At 47.5% G+C, this 20,720-nt stretch overlaps 1 protein-coding gene and 2 long non-coding RNA genes across 4 annotated transcripts; 2 read left to right on the top strand and 1 right to left on the bottom strand.

The window, feature by feature from the left end:
* The first annotated feature begins 48 nt into the window (after positions 1-48).
* LOC144371989 (uncharacterized) lies at positions 49-4,157 on the top strand. Of its 2 annotated transcripts, XR_013432037.1 has the most exons (3): positions 49-258; positions 1,699-3,006; positions 3,571-4,157. It is a non-coding gene; the product is annotated as an uncharacterized LOC144371989 (long non-coding RNA). The 2 variants fall into 2 exon arrangements; XR_013432036.1 differs by lacking the exon at positions 3,571-4,157 and having other exon boundaries at positions 1,699-3,426.
* On the bottom strand, positions 3,771-9,841 carry Angptl4 (angiopoietin like 4). The gene is made up of 7 exons (XM_005332147.5): positions 9,288-9,841; positions 8,962-9,072; positions 8,713-8,827; positions 6,167-6,280; positions 5,478-5,573; positions 5,107-5,388; positions 3,771-4,426 (listed from the first exon to the last, which is right to left on the bottom strand). The coding sequence occupies exons 1-7, from the start codon at positions 9,651-9,653 to the stop codon at positions 4,245-4,247; spliced, it is 1,266 nt and encodes a 421-aa protein (XP_005332204.1). The 5' UTR covers positions 9,654-9,841; the 3' UTR covers positions 3,771-4,244.
* An 85-nt stretch (positions 9,842-9,926) lies between these two features.
* On the top strand, positions 9,927-19,488 carry LOC106145106 (uncharacterized). The gene is made up of 4 exons (XR_013432033.1): positions 9,927-12,551; positions 12,678-18,254; positions 18,486-18,556; positions 19,028-19,488. It is a non-coding gene; the product is annotated as an uncharacterized LOC106145106 (long non-coding RNA).
* Positions 19,489-20,720: the final 1,232 nt, after the last annotated feature.

Below are 20,720 nucleotides of genomic sequence, written 5' to 3'. Positions count from 1 at the left end.
TGAAGTAGAACCCCGTGGGTGGGTGCCTCCTGGGATCCACCCTCCTCGCCCTCGGTCTCCTGGAGAAAGGCGGAAGGAATGCGGATCTTTGTAAATTGACTGCCGGAACAGCCTATCAGAGGCAGCCTCGGAAAGGTGGGACGGAAGACTGGAAGAAAGAGTCGGATTGACGGAGTGGATAGCCAATGAGAGGCTTGATTCAGACCCTACCCTACAACCAGAGGACTTGTCCGGGAAGGGAAATGTGGCTACGTCCAGGTGATTTTACGCTGCTTAACGTCCCGATGACGTCATAGGTCAGGGCTAGCGGTTTTGGCCTCCCCCAGGCCATAAATGACCATTTCCGGGGACCCTCTGCGCAGAGGTGGGCGGGTGTCTCCTCTCCTTTGCAGTTTCCATCCTTACCCTGAGGACTTCTTACTTTACCTGTCTGTTCTGAGTGTCAGCCTCTGCAAACAATGAAGATAGGCCTCATGGAATAATTTTTGAGAATATATGGATCATTCCTTTCATACTGAATCAACCGTCCTCTGCCATAAAATCTTTGTTAAGCAAATTTATTTAGGGACTGGGGTTGTAGCTCGGTGGTGGAGCGCATGCTTAACATGGGCAAGGCCCTGGGTTCCATCCCCAGCACCGAAATGAGTAAATAAATAATAAATCCCTGCTGGGTGCCAGGCGCTTTCCAACATAATTTCCTCTCCCTTTCTGCCTCCTTACCCTGTTTTACTTTAACCCCTACAGGGTTTATCACTGTCTAATATTAAAGTGTATGTTTATTTTTATTTTATATATTTAAGATGTACAAAAATGCTAATATCAAACTATTACCACAGTTAAGCAAACTTATCTACCCATTAACTTACATAGTTAATATAGTGTGCATTGCCTTCAGAAGGCAATAGGAGTCTCTGCTCAGTGGCTCATGCTTGGAAAATTGAGGGAGGGGGATTATAAAAATTAAAAGAGCTTGAGACATGGTAAAGTGTCCTTAGGTTCAATCCTCAGTACAAAAAACAAAACAAAACAAAAAAGCAGAGGACAATAGGACCTAAGAATCCTCCCCCATTTTATTATGAAAAAAATTAAACATTCAGGAAAATGGGAAGAATTTTTTTTAAATATTTATTTTTTAGATGTAGATGGACACAACACAATGCCTTTATTTTTATGTTGTGCTGAAGAAAGTGAGCGCTCTATCGCTGAGCCACAATCCCAGCCCAAATGGGAAGAATTTTACAAAAAAGTTCCATCATTGATATTTTGCTTGATCTCTCCCACTTTTTCACCCACCCTTCTGTCATCTTTTCTTTTTTTCTGGTGTTGGGGATGGAACCCAGGGCCTTGCACATGTAATAAGCACACAGCCTAAGTTCTATATTCCCAGACCCCATCGTCTTATTTTTGAAACGTTTAAAGGAGAATTGAAGACATGGATCCATTTAACCTCTAAAATGTCAGCATACATGTCATTGATGAGAGCTCAGTACTTACTTGTGGCTCTTTTCAGAGTTCATGGTTGGTTGGTTGGTTGGTTTTGGGTGTGCTGGAGATGGAACCCAGGGTCTGGAGAATGCACAGCAATCAGTCTCCTATTAAGCCACACACCAGACTGCAAGCTGGAATTTTATTTTATTTTATTTTATTATTTTTTTAAAAGAGAGAGAGAGAAATTTTTAATATTTATTAATTTTTTAGTTTTTTTGGCAGACACATCTTTGTTTGTATGTGGTACTGAGGATTGAACCTGGGCCGCACGCATGCCAGGTGAGTGCGCTACCGCTTGAGCCACATCCCCAGCCCACAAGCTGGAATTTTAAAGCTTAGGCATGTTTGATTGTCTTCAACCTTAGTTTTACTAACCTATTTATGGCAGATCATTTTCCAGTGGTAGAGATATGATTACATTCTTAAAAACTGGGTTGGTAAGTTTTGATGTCTGGGAGTGAGCTGTTTGACATCTCTTGTCCAGATTAATTATTAACAGCAACCAGTTTCACTCTTGAAAGTGTCCCAGTTTGGACCATCAGTTCTAGGTCACCGTATCTGTAATGGGAGGGGCTGAAAAGGGCAACTCAGGGAGGGCAGAGATCTTTTTGTTCACTAGAGTATCACAGATACCTGTCATAGGGCTTGGCATGTAGTAGTTGCACAATAAATATTGATTGAATTTATATTTTCCAAAAACAAAAATAAATAAATAAATTTAAGGAAAACTTGAAGTAAATTCCAGAATAGGTTATCAGTAGATATGTGAGTAATTGGCCACAAATCCTATATTAGTGTTTACATGACAGCTGTGCTATCCAATGTGGCAGCCACCAGCCGTGGACAGTGACTACTGAGCTATTGAAACCCGGCTGGTCCACATTGAGATGTGCCCAAAGTGTGAAACACCAACCAGTTTCCTGTGACTTATCAAACACAAAAAGCCAAATATCTCAGTAATAATTTTAATTTTGATTAGAAGCCAATTAGTAATATTTTGAATAGGACGGATTCAATAAAATATTTTTCACTTTCTTTTTTTCCCCTTCCCTTAGTGGTGCTGGGATCAAACCACGGGTTTCACACGTGCTGAACTCGTGCTCTACCACTGAGCCACATTCCCAACCCAGATAAGATGTTTCTAAAATGTACTTGGGGTGTATGTGTGTGTGTGTGTGTGTGTTTTACTGGTAATTGAACCCAGGGGTGCTTACCACGGAGCTACATGCTCATCTTTTTTTTTTTTTTTTTTTTTTTAAAGAGAGAGAGAGAGAATTTTTTTAATATTTATTTTTTTAGTTTTCGGTGGACACAACCTCTTTATTTTTTATTTGTATGTGGTGCTGAGGATCGAACCCAGCGCCCTGCGCATGCCAGGTGAGCGTGCTACTGCTTGAGCCACATCCCTAGCCCTTTTTTTGATTGTTTGTTTCTGTGACAGGCTTTCACTAAATTACCAAGGTGAGTCTTGAACCTGTAATCTTTCTTCCTCAGACTGTGAAGTCACTGGGATTACAGGTATGTGCCACCATGCTCTACTTCATATATATGTATGTGTGTGTATGTGTGTGTGTGTGTATATATATATATATATATATATAAAGTTTATATATAAACATTTATATTTACTATAAAAATACATGTGCATACATACACACACACACACACACACACACACACATATTTTTTTTTTTCTTTTGTACCAGGGATTGAACCCTGTGCTTAACCACTAAGCCACATCCCCAGCCCTTCTTTTTATTTTTTATTTTGCTAAGTTACACAGGGCGTCACCAAGTTGCTGAGGCTGGTTTTGAACTGGCAATTCTCCTGCCTCAGCCTCCTGAGCCGTTGGCATTACAGGCGTGCCCCATCATGCCTGGCTCTTTTTAACTTTTTTAAAACATGGCTACTAGAAAAAATAAAGTTAAACTTACAGCACACATTGTACTTTTTGTCTATATGCTGTCATGCATTGTATTTCTATCCACTAGCAAGATATTAAAAAATTAATCATGATTCATATCCTTAAGTATGAGCAGGAAGGATTCTCCTTTTCTCTATTATGAGGGATTTGTTTTATAGTTTTCAAGATAAAAACAAGGGAGATCCACAGGATGAAATACTGAGTGGACGAAGCTGAGCTCACTTGTCGGAGGAGGGAGGAAAAACCAGTGCCGACCTTAGGGGACCTGAAAGCATGTTCTCCACCCTAGGAACATGTTTATGTGGACTTTGAAACTGTCCGTTTTTTAAAACAAACCAAAGGACAAAGAAGAACAAAATGTTCTAATGTTGCTTTTATTCCAAGAATTCTGTGGACTCCACCCGGACACCATCACTGGTGCCAGCTCATGCCACAGCACCCACACACAACAGCACCATGAGGGCATCCAGGGCCCCAGGGAGCCCTGAACCCCACCAGTCAATGTGACTGAGTCCGCCATCAAGGGCTGGCCTGGCCAGCCCCAAGTGGTCCCTCTGTGTCCCCCACTCCTCGGGCGGGCGAGAAATGGGACTCAATGCCCCTCGACCCAGGTTTCCAGGGTCTGTGTGTGCCCTGCAGCTCTAATCTCAGAGGGCAACGTGTGTGGCCCCCACTCAGGAAGGGGCCTCTCCAGTCGTGGGCTTCATCTCTGTTCAAGAAGCTCCAGGTGGCCCCTGCTTAGAGCTCCTGCTCAGGCAGAGAATACCATATCCGTGGGCCAAAGCCAAAGTCACTGTCCTCTAGAGCCTGGGACCAGGCCCTTGCAAGGTGGCTAGGAAGCTGCTACAGCCTCTGTGGGCTGGATCAGCATAGTGGTAGCCTGCAGCGGGTAGTAGCGGCCCCGCCAGGTCTTCCAGAAGATTCCCTTCTTACGCTGCTGCCGTTGCCGAGGGATGGAGCGGAAGTACTGGCCATTGAGGTTGGAGTGGCCACAGGTGCCAAACCACCAGCCACCTGAGGAGGGCAGAGGAGAGGGGACTTGGTCAAGTCCTTGGGTCTCCACATGGGGATGGAGATGAAGATGGGGTAGGGGGTGAGACTGGGCCTCAGACTGTTCACATTTTAAATGGGAAGGGTCTGGCAGTAATTGTCAAATGGTGTTCCAAGATACCCAAGGTTATGACAAAAGCAATCTCAGGGGCCCTGGGCATCCCCTACCCATAACTGCAGTAGACCTGCTTTCATAGTCTGTGACCACAGCCAGTTATTTGTGTATTCCTGGCACATGGCTAATATTTTTTGCTTTCTAGGACCAGCATACATTGCATTAATTTGGGTTAGCTTGAACCATATGAAATGATCAACATTCCATCATTTTTTTTGACCCATCAGAAGGTGATCCCCTGTTTTACTTCACAAAACCCAGGCTCTGTCTCTGATTTCAAAAACACAAAGCAAGGGTGATCTGGGTGGTTCTGCTCCATGCCAGCCCCCCTCCCACTAACGTCTCATTGGATTTCCCTAACGATCCTATGGACTGAGCACCATTTTAAAGATGGGGAAACTGAGATTGGAGAAGTTACATCAGCAAGCAGCCCAAGCACACGCAGCAAGTAAGGAGAAAGTGGGGGAAGGAAACAGATGCATTTGGGGGCTGAAGGCTGGCTGGTCAGGGTAGGGGCAAAGCTGCTCACCAGAGAGGCTCTTGGCACAGTTCAGGTCCCCGCGAAGGTCATGGTCCTGGTCCCACGTGGAGAAGGGCAGAGAGAGTCCACTGGGCGTGATGGTGGTGGCACCCAGCTCGCTGGCCACCGGCTCCGTGAGCTGCAGGCTGTAGGCTGTGTCCTCACCTCCCAGGTGGACAGGAAACTGCAGCGATTCGGCGTTGCCCTCCCAGTCCTTGAGCTGCACAGCCAGGCGGCTGCCACGGTCCCCTGTGATGCTGTGCATCTTCTCCAGGCCCAGCCAGAACTCGCCTACAGCGGGAGGGGCTGCCTGGTGAGCTGGGCCCACCTCCATGGGACCCTCCTCCTCCCCTGCCTCTGGTCCTGCTGGAAACACCCACCTTGGGGATCCCCGAAGCCTGTCTTGTAGGCTTCCCAGGGCCGATTGAAGTCCACAGAGCCATCCTGGCGCCTCTGAATCACTGTCCAGCCTCCATCTACCCAGAGAGGCACAAGGTCACCAGAAGGCCCCTCCTCACAGGGGACCCTGGCAACCAACCCTGAGACCCCCCAAACCCAGGAGAGTCACATTCCCCTCACTCTTCCCAGGAGGACTGAAGGAAGGTGAGGCAGAGGGATGACTACTGTGGGCCACCAGGCAAGGGCTCGAGCTGGATCTCAGGCATCTATCTGCAAAGCTGGATTCAGATTTGTGTGTGTGTGTGTGTGTTTTACTCAGGATTGAACCTTTTTATTTGAAGACAGGGGCTTGCTGAATTGCTGAGGCTGGTCTCAAACTTGGGATCCTTCTGCTTCAGCCTGTCAAGTAGCTGGAATTATAGTCTTGCCCTACCGTTCCCTGCTAGGCTACAGGTGGTAACTCCAGGAACCTATCTGTGAGCTTGCGTTGGACGGCAATGGGGAAAGGGCTTGTTTTCATTATTATGTTTCTGGTGCTGGAGATGGAATCCCAGGCTTTATGGGCGCTGAGCACATGCTCTACCCTGAGACACACAGGGCTGCGTTTTAGAGAAAGACACTAGGGCCCGTGAATGGCAAGAGGGTTCCCTGGAAGGCCAGTACATCCTACCTGAGGTCATTTTGCAGTTGACCAGAAAAGGTGGGGACCCCTGAGGCTGGATCTGGAACAGTCCACTTTGTCTCTCACCAGCTTCAAAGAGCTCCTGGCAGTCCCGGGGCAGCCCTGAAGGCAAACAGAGAGATGAGGTGAAGCAGGAGAGACGCTCCTGAGGCCTCAGGAGGCAAGCTGTATGTGGGTGATGAGTAGGTGAGATGCAACCCTGATCTCATGACCCTTTCCTACCTCTGCCTAAACTCTTCCATGGCTCCCTCTGGCCTTCTCAGTGTAATCTATAAGGCCTTCAGGAGCAGCCTTTGTACCCACATTCCTTCCTCTCAATGCTGCACCTCCACCCTTCCTGGCCAAATCAGCTTCTTTCCTGTTCCCCACCACCTTCCTTGTATCACATATCCCCCTACCACAAGGTCTTTGCACATGCTGGTCCCTCTGTCTGGGACTCTCTTCCCTTAGTCCCCGCTGTGGGTCCCAGTTTCCAGAAGAATGCCTTCCCTCACCCCTAGACCAGACTTGATCTCCCAAAATGAATATGAAGGCTTCCTGCTCCCCCACACTAGGGTCATCTGGTAGTGGCTCCCCATCCTCCTACTGAGTGGGGGCTCCATGAGGCCAGGGATAAGGAGCAGCTCTGTCCATAGGCACCAGGCTCTACCCTGAGCTTAGCTTGCAGCCCGTACTCAGTGAAGAGTTGATGCATGAATGATTGCAGGAGTTTGATGGGGTAGGAAGCAACCGCCTGGGTGAGCTGAGCAAAATGGCTCTCTGCTCATACCAGGGAACACGGATCATAGCTGGATGAGGCTTGGCGACATAGAGACTTTGCCCAGGGTCCCAGCTCTGAGCGGGAGAGGGCTCAAGATAGAGGAGAGAAGGAGGAAGGAAGAAAGGGGGAGAGAAGGAACCTGGCCTTGGGTCATGGAGACTGGGGAAGGACGGCCCCCAGCCCAACCCAGCTGGGCCGGGAAAGTAGAGGAAAGGTCACCAGGGGGAGGGGCAGGGCCAGGATTCTCAGCCAGTGTGTCCACTGCAGCAGAGGGGCAGGCCCAGAAGGACACTTCCCGGCCCCTCAGGCAGCTCCCCTTTCCCCTACTTTCCTCTCATCCAATCAGGACAGGCATGAAGCCAAGCCACCAATGTGGTCTCCATTAGCTCCAGCTGTTTGTCTCTCAGAGCTCTGAACTTTCCCCGACTTGGCCAGGCTGAGTCTGGGAGTCCTAAACCACCCCGCACACCCCCCTTCTCTTCCACCACATCTCCCTGCCTGGACCTGTGCCTGCTGGCCTCAGAAACTCCTCATCCAAGATGATGGCTCGGGAGAGCTCCCTGGGACCCTCACCATGCTGAAACGCCAGCCCTCCGCGGGGAAGAGGGAAGGAGTCTGGGGAGCAAGGGAGCCCTCAAGACTGCAGGGCTGGAGGCCAGCAACCAGGCCAGGGTGTGAGGCGGGGGATCCACACTTTCACCCAGTTGGCTGTAGACAGTCACAGATGCTGGGCAGGGTGACAGCATGGCTGTGAACTTAAGGGTGGGAACTGGGAGCCTGTGTCACACACACACACACATGTTGTTATTTGAGATTGGGGGGAACTTGGGACATACACAATAAAAGACCTAAAATCTGTGATGGCAGGAAAAGCCTGGTGTGTGTGTGTGTGTGTGTGTGTGTGTGTGTGTGTGTGTGTGTATAGGTTCAATGGGGACTTTGAGGACATAAGTGGCAAGAGTCTGTGTGTGAGGGCTGGGGTTGCGGCTCAGAAGTGGAGTGCTCGCCCAGTATGCACAAGGCACTGGGTTCGATCCTTTTTTTTTTTTTTTTAAAGAGAGAGTGAGAGAGGGGAGAGAGAGAGAGAGAGAAATTTTAATATTTATTTTTTAGTTCTCGGCGGACACAACATCTTTGTTGGTATGTGGTGCTGAGGATCGAACCTGGGCCGCACACATGCCAGGCGAGCACGCTACCGCTTGAGCCACATCCCCAGCCCCTGGGTTCGATCCTTAGCACCACATAAATGTAAAATAAAGATATTGTGTCCACCTAAAACTTAAGAATAAATATTTTTTTAAAAAAGAGTCAGTGTGTGGCCAGGGAGCTGGGGGCCCTGCCACAGTTTCCCTTCTAGATTCACACCATGGGAGTTCTTGGGGTGCCAAACCTCAGAAACCCCCACCTGGTACCTCCCTCTATCATACCCTCCCATAAAGTCCTCCGCCTCAGGATGATGTCCCTGAGGGATACTACCGTCTCCCAACACCCCTGAAGCTTAAGTTCCTTGTGGTATCTCTTCCAACCCTGGCTCCAGTTGGTGGCCAGCAGGATTTCAGGAAAAGCCCTCTGGCTTGCTGAGAAGAGGGGTGCAGTGGCCTGCCTGCACAGGTCAGGGCTGAGGAAGGAGGTGCTGCCATCAGCCTCAGGAGCTGGGACCCAAGACCAGAACCTCTCTCCTTATTACAGTGAATCTGACCAAGGGGCTGGGAACAGGAATGGCAAATGGAGGGGCAGGGAAGTGCAGGAGGACAGCAGAGGTCCAGACACTCACTGTGCAGGCGGGTGGTGTTGTGCTCCAGGCCAAGTGGGGCCATCTTGGGTAGCCTCTTTCTTTTGGCAGGCTTGGTCACTCCATTGTCAAGGTGTGGGGGGGTCAGGAGGCCAACCTGGGACAAGACAGGAGAAGGGGGAGGGTGTCTGGTGGATTGACTCATTCGGCTGCCTTACCTGCCTGGCTCCATGATGGGACCTTCGGGTCCAGCTCTGACCTCTCTCCCCACCTGGGTCAGGCTTAGGGTACCTGGCTCTGCAGATTCTGTATTCTCAGGTGCTGCTTCTCCAGGTGTCGCTGTTGCTGGGCTACCTTCTGGAACAGTTGTTCGATCCTGCTGTTCTGAGCCTTGAGCTGCGTCTGGGGAAGGGTGCAAATCTTGGTGAGGACCGGTCCTATATCTCCAACCTCCCTTTTCAGCCACCCACCCATCCTTCCAAATGTCCATGCTTTGAGCCCCCGGCAGTGGTACCCAGAGAGCCTGGGCTGCGCTCTCCCTTCCCACCCACACAATTCCAGACCAGAAAGGGAGTTGGCAAGAGTGCCCAAGAGCCCGCGTTAGCAGGCCCACGTACCTGCAAGCTGCGGAGGGTCTCGGGGACCGCCTCGCCTCCGGGAACCCGGGTTTCTGGGACTGCCTCGCCACCGGGAACCACGCTCTCGGGGGCTTTTGAGGGCTTGGAGGACGCCTCAGACCCCTGGCAAGCGGCCCCGCAGGCGGCCAGGCGCTGCTCCAGCGCGCCCAGCTGTCCACGGGTGCGCTCCACGTGTTCTCGCAGCCCGTGGCCGAGCTGCAGCAGCCCGTGGGCCAGCACGTTCATCTCGTCCCAGGACGCGAAGCGAGGCGGCTCGGGCGGCGCGGGGCGGCCCTGAGCGCTCAGCAGCCCGGCGGTGGCGGCGCACAGCATCAGGGCTGCGCCTGCCGTCGGAACGCAGCGCATGTTCTTGGTCGGCCTGGATGTGGGGACACAGGGACTCGGTGCAGGGACGCAGTGGCTCGAAATGCTAGGGCTGGAGACGTGGAGAACCTGGCGGAGACTCGCTGGGGTGCCGAAGGCAGCGGGAAGGAATGGATCTCGGCCTCAGGTCCGCTAGGCTCGGCTTGACCTCGCAACGCCCAACGCCCTCTCTTATAAACCGGGTGCGGGAGTGGGAGGGGGAACCTCGGGGGCGGGGCGCGGGGAGTGCTGGGGGCGGGGCGAGCGGCCTAGGGTGGGGTCCTGTGTGTGGTGGTTATAGAGGGTGGGGAGCCTTCTGGGGCGCGAAATTCTGGCTCCCCTCGCCCTGCGCCAGGCTCTGGTTGGCCTTCCTCTGTGAACCGTGGGAGACGTGACTGGCGCCTCCTCTAAGACCCCCGTGCTGCCCCCGCTGTGATCAGTGGGGGAAAGGCCGATCGCATCTGTCGGGACATTCCTGAACCCCTTTGCGAGGCAGAAGTTGGGGAAGAGAGCAGTGAGTACTGCGTGCGAGGAAGGTCCCTCCCTGGTGCGCAGAGTTCCGCGGGGTGGGCGGGGAGCCCCGGGACACCTCAGCCTCCTGGTCTCAGAGGCTTCCTATGATCTCCAATTCCAAGACCAGACTGGGGCTCCTGGCTCCCAGGGTTGTCTGAGGCCTCCCACGCCCCTTCCCGCACAAGGGTTCGTCATTGCAGGTAGGTTTACGAGATTCTGTCTTGTCCGGACCTCCTGTCCCATCCAAATTGCCAGCGCCCTAGTGGCAGGGTGTGGGCCTGTATTGCTCAGAGCCTCCCCTCCTGTTGCCCACTCTCCATTGCCAGGGCTTTGCTCGTATGCAAGCAGGAACCCAGGGCACATGGAAGGAAGGCCTCCCTTCCACCCTTTCTCTTTGTTCATTCATTCATTCGTTCGTTCATTCATTCATTCATTCAACAAAGAGGAGCTCAGCCCAGACCCTATGTGGAGTTCCCTGGCTGGAGGAGAAACCCCAACACTCTGAGCCTGAGGGAGGGACAGAGGAAGATCCAAGCAAACCCGTGGGCCCTGTTCATGGCACAAGGCTAAGCTTTCATTCAATAAAAAACGCACAGGTGTCACCTATGCATTCCCCACCAACTCCCCTATACCTTGCCAGGAAGGTTAGCCTGGCACAGAAAACCCTCCTGCCAGGAAGAACCACTAGGCCGATTACTCAGAAAAAAAAAAAATGATAATAATAAAGAATGGAGTTGACTCAGCATGGCTGGGAGCCAGCAGCCCTGGCCTCTGGAATCTGAAACTGCACACTCCAGGGCTGACGTGCAGGCCACCACTCATGCACTTGGCCTGCCTGGGCCACATGCCAGCCTGGCTGATCCCAGCAGTGACAGACAAACGGGAAGGGCAGGCAGGGAGGAAAACCCCAGCAAGGATAGTTTCAGCTGGCCACCATCTGGCCTGTCCACCCCTATTTCCAGCATCTGAGTGGTGAACATAGCTATCCCAGGGAATCTCCAACCGCAGTATCCTCTTTCCCAGCTTCTTGCATCAAGGAAGATGATCAGTTATTTTCTAACCTCATGGACTTTGTGATTTGCTTCTCAGGAACTTCAGTGCTGTGTTTTAGAACAAACCAGACTTGCAGAAGGCCATTGGCGGCACCTGCTAGGAGTCAACTTTTAAGACTATGATCCCCCTGGGGACCAAAGCTGGCCCTGGATTTTATCCTAAAATCAGCTGCTTGGAATGTGCTCTCTGACTCAGCCATAACACAGTCACCCTGACTGATGGTCCCTTAAGCATCTGATGTGTGCCAGGCACTATGCTGGGGCTGTGTTGGTGTGATGAGCCTGTCCTCTACTCCCCAGGCTTTTTTTTTTTTTTTTTTGTACCAGAGATTGAATCCAGGGCTCTTAACCACTGAACCCCTGAACCACATGCTCAGCCCTTTTAAATATATTATTTACAGACAGGATCTCACTAAGTTGCTGAGGCTGGCTTTGAACTCACAATGCTCCTGCCTCAGCTTCCTAGGATTACAGGTGTGCACCACCGCACTCAGTCTTACTCCCCAGGCTTTTTTTTTTTTTTTTAAACTTTTTGTAGTTGTAGATGGAGAGAATGCCTTTATGCCTTTATTTTATTTTATTTGTATATGGTGTTAAGGATCAAACCCAGTGCCTTGCACATGCTAGGCAAGCACTCTGCCACTGAGCTACAGCCCCAGCCCCTACTCCCCAGTCTTGACCCCAAGCTACTCTGGTAAAAGTAAATGGCTTGAGAAAGGTGGGCTGGGGACTCGAATCTGTCATCAGAAAATAAAGCAAGGGAGGTGACTCTTGTTACCAGGTGGTGTCCAGCTGAATGAAGGAGACAACCCTCTGCCTTTGGGATATTTTAGCCTGGGTAGGATGTGGTCTCTTGAACAGTGCCCTTCCAACTCTAGTCTTGGGGACTTCTAGTGGGTGGGTGGGAGGAGAGAAGTTGATCTGTCAATCACCCTGAGGAGCTGCTTAGACTAAAAGCAGCAGCAAAGGCTGGGGCTGAGGCTCAGTGTAGAGCCCTCACCTAGCACGTGCGAGGCCCTGGGTTCGATCCTCAGCACCACATAAAAATAAATAAATAAAATAAAGGTATTGTGTCCAACTACAACTAAAAAATAAATATATTAAAAACAATAAAAATAAAAGCAGCAGCAAACATCTGAACACTTAATATCCCCCACATATTGTTCTTTAGTGTTGCCATATTCATTTAATCCCAGTAACAACTCTGTTTGAAGCACATATTCTAATTATTCTGTTGTAACAATTCTATTTGAATTACATAATCTAATTATTCTATTTTATAGATAACAAGATAGATTGCACATTTATCCAAGTCCACACAATTATCTAGACACAGGTAAGATTTGAAACCAGCCTGATAGCTGTATTCTTTTTTTTAAATTTTTTTTAATATTTATTTTTTAGGTGTAGATGGACACAACACAATGCCTTTATTCATTTTTTTTTTTTTTGTGGTGCTGAGGATCGAACCTGTGTCCCGCCTGTGTTAGGCGAGTGATCTACCGCTGAGCCACAATCCCAGCCCCAAGACAGCTGTATTCTTAGCAGCCAACCTGTCCTTCCTCTCTTTAATAATAAAAATCGTTCACATTTCCTGATATGTGCAACCTCATGGAGTTCCTTCTGTATTATAACCAATAGGCTACTGCAGAAATGATGGGACGGTAAAAAAATGTATAAAGAAAGAAACCATGGGATGTATGACTTTTTTTAAGGGGGTGGGGCTTGGTACCAGGGATTGAACCCAGGGGCACTCAACCCCTGAGCCAGGTCCTCAGCCCTTTTTATGTTTGGTTTTGAGACACAGTCTTGCTAAGATGTTTAAGGCCTCAGGAAGTTTTTGAGGCTGGCTTTGAACTTGTGATCCTCCTGCCTGAGCCTCCTGAGCCACTGGGACTACAGACATGCACCACCATACTCATTGGGACATGTGACTTCTGAAATTAGGCCGGGGGAAAAAAACCTATGACTTCTATCTTGATCTTGCTTGGATTACTTGCTCTGGAGAGAGGCAGCCACCATGTTGTGAGGATGCTCAAGCAGTCCTTTGGAATGACCTATGCAAGGAGGAGACTGAGGGTCACACCCAACAACCAATGTCTTGTCAGTCATGTGAGTGAGCAGTTTTGGAAGCAGTCCTCCAACACCAAATTATGAATGACCACAGTCTCACCTGACATCCATCAGTAGCCACGTGAGACCTCAAGCCAGAACAACTCAGCTAAGCCACTCCCAAAGTCCTGACCCATAGAACTACAATATAATAAATACTACTGTTATTGTTGTTTGGGGTGCTGGGGATGGAAATTAGAACCTTGCACATGCCAAGTGAGTGTTCTACCATTGAGCAACACCCACAGTCTCCTGATCCTACCTCTTAAAGGTCCACAGAGACAGCCATCACCATCATCATGGGGACAAGGTCTTTATGTATAGACCTTTGAGGAACACTCATCTGAACCAAAGTACCATATAATTATGGGGCCCAAGAAGGCCCACCATCTGCCATCTGCAAGCTTCAGAGTCAGGAAAGCAGGTGGTATAATTCAGTCCAAGTCTGAAGGCCTGAGAATAAGGAGCTCTAATGACTGAGGACAAGAGAAGATGGATGTCTCAGCTGAGAGAGAGAGAGAGAGAGAGAGAGAGAGAGAGAGAGAGAGAGAGAGAGAATTTTTCCTTTCTCCATCTTCTTGTTCTATGTAGTCCTCAATGGTTGGATGGTGCCCAGCCACCTTGGTCTACTGACACAAATACTCCTTTCCTCAGTCTACTGACACAAATACTATCTATTCCAGAAACACTCTCCCAGATATACCCAGAAATAAAATTATCCTGGCTATCTTGGCATCCCTTAGCTCAGCCAAGCCAATACATAAACTTTAACCCTCACAGACTGCACCGCCAACACCACCAACACCACCAGGTAAGGAGTTGTGGTTGCAAGACATGCTGCTGGGGTTTGGATATGGTTGGAGTGTTTCTTCCAGAGATTCAGTGTGGGAAGCTTCATCCCCGATGTGGTGATGTTGAGGGAGCAGAACCTTTAAGAGGCGGGGCCTTAAGGAAGATGGATAGGTCATGGGCCTCAGAAAGGGTTTCTGTAGTTCTTGGAGGACGCCAGTTAGTTCGCATGAGAGCAATTTGTTATAGAAAGAGCAAGTCTGGTTCCTGCCTCTCCTGTGACTCTCCTTTCATATATGCTCCCACCATGAATCTGTCCTCTGTGTTGTGATTACAGGCCTGTGCCCCCACACTGGGCTCCCTCTGCCTTTTTAAGCCTAGGCAGTGTTCCATTGTGTATATATACTACCATGCCCAACGAGATACATTTATACAAAAACACACGTATGCAACATACACGCATATATGTAGAGATCTATTAATACATATACAGATACATGTATGTGTAATCCACGCAAACATATATATGTGGACTAAAGCACATTTATATATAGATACACAATACATGCAGACAGATATGTGTGTATAAATCACATATATATAGGGACATATATATCATACACACATTTATGTGGAGTCATATATACAGAGAAACATACAAATATATACAATGTGCATACATATGTAAATACGTGCACAGATTATATGTCATACCTACATACCTACATATGACATGCAAGGAAAGAGAAAACACACTGACATCATGCCTGAACCACTTGTGGGTGTATTGCACATGGATTGTGTGCCTTTTGCCCCTTATTAAGGGGCACTCTTACATAACCATAGTACAGTGAGAAGCTTCAGGAAACGTAACCCTGACCTTGTACTCTTATCTAATCTACAGTTCACATTCCAGTCCATCCATGTCCAATTGTGTCCTTTGACAACTGTGTTTTTCTCTTCAGGATCCCATCCAGGGATCACAGGTTGCATTCTGTTGTCATGTCCCCTTGGTTCGCCTTTGACCTTCAGGACACTGACGTCTCTGAGATGCACACACCGGCTAGTTGTAGAGTACCCCTCACTGTGCATCTGCCTGGGGTTCCCCAGCAGGTTCCCAGTTTTTGGCCGTGTCCTTCTCAGTGCCTGATACCAAGTGGCACTCGATGTTCCTTTGTCCCTTATTAGCACCATTATTTTTGATCCTTTTAACCACATAATTTGAATCCAGGATGATCAGTAATGTTCTGGGGGAAACCCACGAGAAAAGGAAATGATCTCACCAGGTAAGGCTTCTTGGAGCTGGAGAAGGGCCCCAAGGCTGACGGTCTCCTGGGAGGTATCCAGACAAAGAATCTAGGTAATAGGTGATCCAGGTGTAGGAAAGAGTGTAAAAAACATACCCTGGCCAGGAATGGTGGCCCACACCTGTGATTCCATTGACTTGGGCGGTTGAATCGGGATGATCTCTAGTTCAAGACCAGCCTGGCAACTTAATGAGACTCTGTCTATGACGGTGCACACCTGTAATCCCAGCAGCTCAGGAGGCTGAGGCAGGAAGATTGTGGATTCAAAACCAGCCTTAGAAATTTAGTGAGACCCTAAGCAACTTAGGGAGACCCTCTCTCAAAATAAAAAAAAAAAAAAGGTGGGGGATGTGGTTAAGTGGCCCTGGGTTCAATCCCTGGTACCAAAGGTAAATAGATAGATAGATAGATAAAAATTAAAAGGGCTGGGGTATAGCTCAGTGGTACAGTATCCCTGGGTTTATTCCCCAGTAGTAGGGTTGGGGGGGGTATTGCACTCTGGCCTGACACACATGTCAGAGGAGGCTGTAAGATTTCAGAGGAGGCTGTAAGATCACTGGGGGTATTTATTCAGACACTCTGCCCAGGAAATGGCCTTCACTGTCCCTGGCAACCGAGCATGGTATTTCCTGCTGCCCTCTGCTCACATCCAGGTCACCAGGAAAGGGCAGCCCCAGAGGAGAGAGCTCAGAGGCTCAAGGCAGAAAATATGACTCAGAACCTGAACTTAGGACTCAGAAAAGGATGAGCAGCTTCTGCCCTCTTCCACCCAGTGTCCATGCTTCCTCCCAGCCTGGCATCTTTTTTTTTTTTTAATAGTTGTAAACAGACAGCATGTCTTTATTTATTTAATGCGGTGCTGAGGATCGAACCCAGTGCCTCACACAAGCTCGGCAAGTGCTCTGCCACTGAGCCCCAGCCCCAGCCCCCAGCCTGGCATCTTGTACACAACAGGCAAACAGAACTAAGTCACCAAGGAAATAATGACAACGATAGTAGTGAACGTTTACACCAGCAGACACTTGCACAATCTATTTGTGTCATCCTTAGATCAGCTCTGGAAAAGAGAGAGGTCTTTCTTCCCTTTTTGTAAAGAACAAGAGAAAGTAAGCATCTGAGTTGTTCAGGCATTTGGCCAAAATCACACACAGTCTTTAAGGGTCAAGGTTTGAACCAAGTTCCAAACCACCGAATGTTTTTTACAGCTTGTTGTCATTTTGTGATTGAGAGTTTTGCATGAATAATACATTTGCATATCTCCAAACCCCCAAACTCTAAAAAGTATAGTAAGAGAGGTTGCCTTACTCTAATCATGTATCTACACAAAATATAATTCAAGAATATGTGTGTGTATACATTGATTGATCCCAAGGGCACTTTACCAGTCCTTTTTTTTTTTTTTTAAGAGAGAGAGGGAATTTTTAATATTTATTTTTTAGTTTTTGGCGGACACAACATCTTTGTTGGTATGTGGTGCTGAGGATCGAACCCGGGCCGCACACATGCCAGGCGAGCGCGCTACCGCTTGAGCCACATCCCCAGCCCACCAGTCCTTTTTATTTTTTGTTTTGAGACTGGATCTCTCTAAATTTGCTGAGGCTAGCCATGAACTTGTGATCCTCCTGCCTCAGCCTCCTGAGTCACTGGGATTACAGACATGATTCATCACGCCCAATTTCAAGAATATCTTATTCATAATCACTTTCAAGGGTTTTGTTTGTTTGTTTGTTTGTTCTGTATGTGCAATCATTTTCAATTTTAAAATAGCGGGAAGGACTGGGAACAGGGGTGCACACTTGTAAATCTCAGTATTTTATGAGGCTGAAGCAGGAAGATTGCAAGTTCAAAAGCCAGCCTCAGTAACTTAGTGAGGCCCTGAGCAATTTGATGAAACCCCATCTAAAAATAAAATGGGCTGGGGATGTGGATCAGTGGTTACAGGATCCTGAGTTCAATCCCTGGTACCAAAAAAAAAAAAAAAAAAAAAAAGTTGTTCCTTCATCAGCTAGGCACAGTGGCACTCACCGGTAATCCCAGCTATTTGGGAGACTGAGATAGGAGGAGGATCTAAGTTTGAGGCCAGCCTGGGCAACTTAGTGGGACCCTGCCTCAAAATAAAAAATAAAAAGGATTGGGAGTGTAGCTCAGTGATAGAGCATCTCTGGGTCCAATCCCCAGTACAACAAAAAGAAAAATAAGTTCCTTCTCTCTCCACCTTGAGTTTATTTAGAGAGTTATCAGCAATATCCCCCAGTTTTACATGGGTTGCAGAATATTGTTCTCATTGTTCTTTTGCATTGGGGCGGTGGGAATGGCCAGGGCCCTGTGCCTGTCACAAGGCGCTCTCCCACTGGGCCACATCCCAGCCCAAGCACTATTTTACATCTTTTTTCACTTGACATAAATATCAAAGCTCGTTTCAAATCACTCTGTACCAGTGTCCTTGGTAGTTTTTATTTTTCTTTCTTTCTTTCTTTCTTTGTAGTGCTAGAAGCCAGTGTCTTGCACATGCTAGGCAAACACTCTACCACCCAGCTCTGGCCCCTGCCCGCACTCCTCGTTTTTTGATAGCAGCACACTACCCATTTTATGTCTGTACCGTGCTTTATTTTGCCAGTCCCTGTTGAGGGTTGCTTGCTTTGTTCCTCATCTTTTCCTCCTGGAAACCAGGCAGTAATGAATAATCTCGCAGGTTGTTATTTTACACGTGTACATTTATACCTGTACAGTAAGTTCCCCAAAGTGGAATCACTAGGTCAAAGAGGACGAGTATCTGTAAGTCGGGTGAATGTCACCAAACTGCCCTCCGTGGGTGCCTGCACTCCAGCAATGTGAGTTGGCTGATTTCCCCTCACCGTTGGCAACACATTGTTTTCTTAAACTTTTGGATTCTTTTCTTTTTTGTTATTTAAACTTTTGAACTCTTGCCAATCTGATAGGTGGAAAATGATATCTCACCTAGTTTTAATTTTCATCAGAGTATGAGATTACTTTTTCAAATATTGAATGGCCATTAATACTTCTTTTGGCCGATTTTTATTTTTATTTCTGTTCTTTTGCAGGGCTGAGAATGGAATCCGGGGCCTGCTGCCTGCGGGGGAGTGCGCTGCACTGAGCCCTCTCCCCAGCTCTGGTATGTTCTTTTCCTTATGATGTCTAGAATCTCTTTAGGAGGTGATGAACTCTTTTTTTGTTTTGTTTTTCTTTTGTGATTTAACTCTTTGTGATATGAACTGCAAACATTTTCTCTTTCAGTTTGTCATCTGTCTTCTGACTTTGTTTTTATTTTTTTTGACAAGTGAATTTATCCATGTTTTTTCTTTCCTTTCTTGCTTTCTTTTTGGTGGGGGGGAACTGGGATTTGAACTCAGGGGTACTGAACCACTGAGCTACATCCCTAGCCCTTTTATTTTATTATTATTATTATTAAATTTTGAGACAAGATCTCACAACGTTGCTGAAGGCCTCACTAAGTTGCTGAGGCTTTGAATTTCTGATTCTCTGGCCTCAACCTGCAGAGCCACTGGGATTACAGATTGGGCCACTGCGCCAGGCCCTATCTTGCTTTTCTATTTTTATTTTTTCTCTTTTCTTTTGGTGCCAGGGATGTAACAGTCCTTGTGCATGCTGGACAAGGACTCTACTGCTGGGCAAGGACTCCACTGATTTGTGTTAATGACATTCTGAAAACAACCTAAATGCCCCACCGTGGGAGACAGCCAGGAGATACAACATACTTGGAAATTGGATCTGGGACAATATACTGAGTGTATTTAACAGGAATTAAAACAAAAAACAAACAAATAAAAAACTGACTGTGTATCCAGTGACATCTTTTTTTTAAAGCATGTTTATGAGGAAAGAGACTGGTGAGAGACACAAATGAGTGAAAAATCTCATGTACTGTTTTCCTGGATACACCTGGAGTTAGATGGACCGAGGCACCAGTAGTCCCAGCTACTTGGGAGGCTGAGGAAGGAGGATGGTTTGAGCCCAGGCCAGCCTGGGCAACATAAGCAAGACACCCTCCCCCATATCAAAATAAAATAAAATAACTGAAAAGTATATGTGATTCTTATATTTACATTTAAAGGAGAAGGGAATGATATTTATCAAAGATGCATGAAAAAAAAAATGCAGCCAGGCAGTAAATGACTCTTAATAAAAAACAAACCAGTAGTAATGATGTTGCTTTTGCTGAGAGACAAACCTGAATCTGAAAAAAATATTTCGAATGCCCAGTGTCCAAAATATGTCCATAACTGTGGCTATGGGTCAAATGTGGCTGTTGTGCAAGCACTTGGAAAGGTGGTCAGTCCAAATTTCTATATGCTATAAATGTAAAATAAATATCACATTATTATCAGATCAGGAAAAAATGAGTTTTTTTTTTAAAGTAAACTATTTGGCTAATTAAAAAATATTGACCACATGTTTAAATGATCAAATTTAAGGTGTGATGGATTAAAATGAAATTATTACAATTAATTTCATGCTTTTTACCTTTTTAAATCAAAATGACTACGGGAAAGTTTTTATATTCACGGCTCTCTTGGTGGCTCAGATCATATTTTTACTGGATATTGATCTAGAATTCTGTACCAAGTTTTAGGAGACAGACAGGGTGTTACAGGTCAGGGGCCTTCCTGGAAACTGAGATGGCAGGACAACTCCCCCGTTAAGCCCTGATTCTTGTGATCAAGTCAGAAGGATTTCATCTATGTCACTCAGAGTAACAGGCATGAGTTTATCAGGATCAAAGGGAAAGGGGACACTCTCAAGTGAGAAAGTGGGTCCTCTTAGAAGAGGGACAGCTTTGCTCTCCTGTCATTCAGTTTTATTGGGGTCTCAAGGAAGATTGTAGAGAGTTCTTCTTTTTTTTTTTTTTGGTACTAGGGATTAACCACTAAGGCACACCCCCAGCCCTTTTTATTTTGCTAACTATCAGGACCTCACTAAGTTGCTGAGTCTGGCTTTGAACTGGCTATCCTTCTGCCTCCTCGGCCTCCCCAGCTGCTGGGATTTCAGGTGTGGGCCACCATGCCTGGATCAGTTCCATCTTTTGACTTTTGACTGAATCCAGCAGGATGACATCAGACTTTTGAGTACTCCCTGTGCATGACAACTTCAGGTCCCTTAGGTCTATTCTGACTGGTTCTAACTGGAACCTATTTTACAGATTTTATGATTAGCGGGAATCATCCTTATCTCCCTGAATTCCAGGATCCGGTCTTTTTTTTTTTTTTTTTTTTAATGTTTGTTTGTTTTTGGTACCTGGGATTGAACTCGGGGGCACT

The sequence above is a fragment of the Ictidomys tridecemlineatus genome, chromosome 2 (genome assembly GCF_052094955.1).
Source record: "Ictidomys tridecemlineatus isolate mIctTri1 chromosome 2, mIctTri1.hap1, whole genome shotgun sequence".
NCBI classification, from domain to species: Eukaryota; Metazoa; Chordata; class Mammalia; order Rodentia; family Sciuridae; genus Ictidomys; species Ictidomys tridecemlineatus.
Note: the sequence above shows the minus strand (reverse complement) of the source record. Positions and strands in the feature narration are given on the sequence as shown.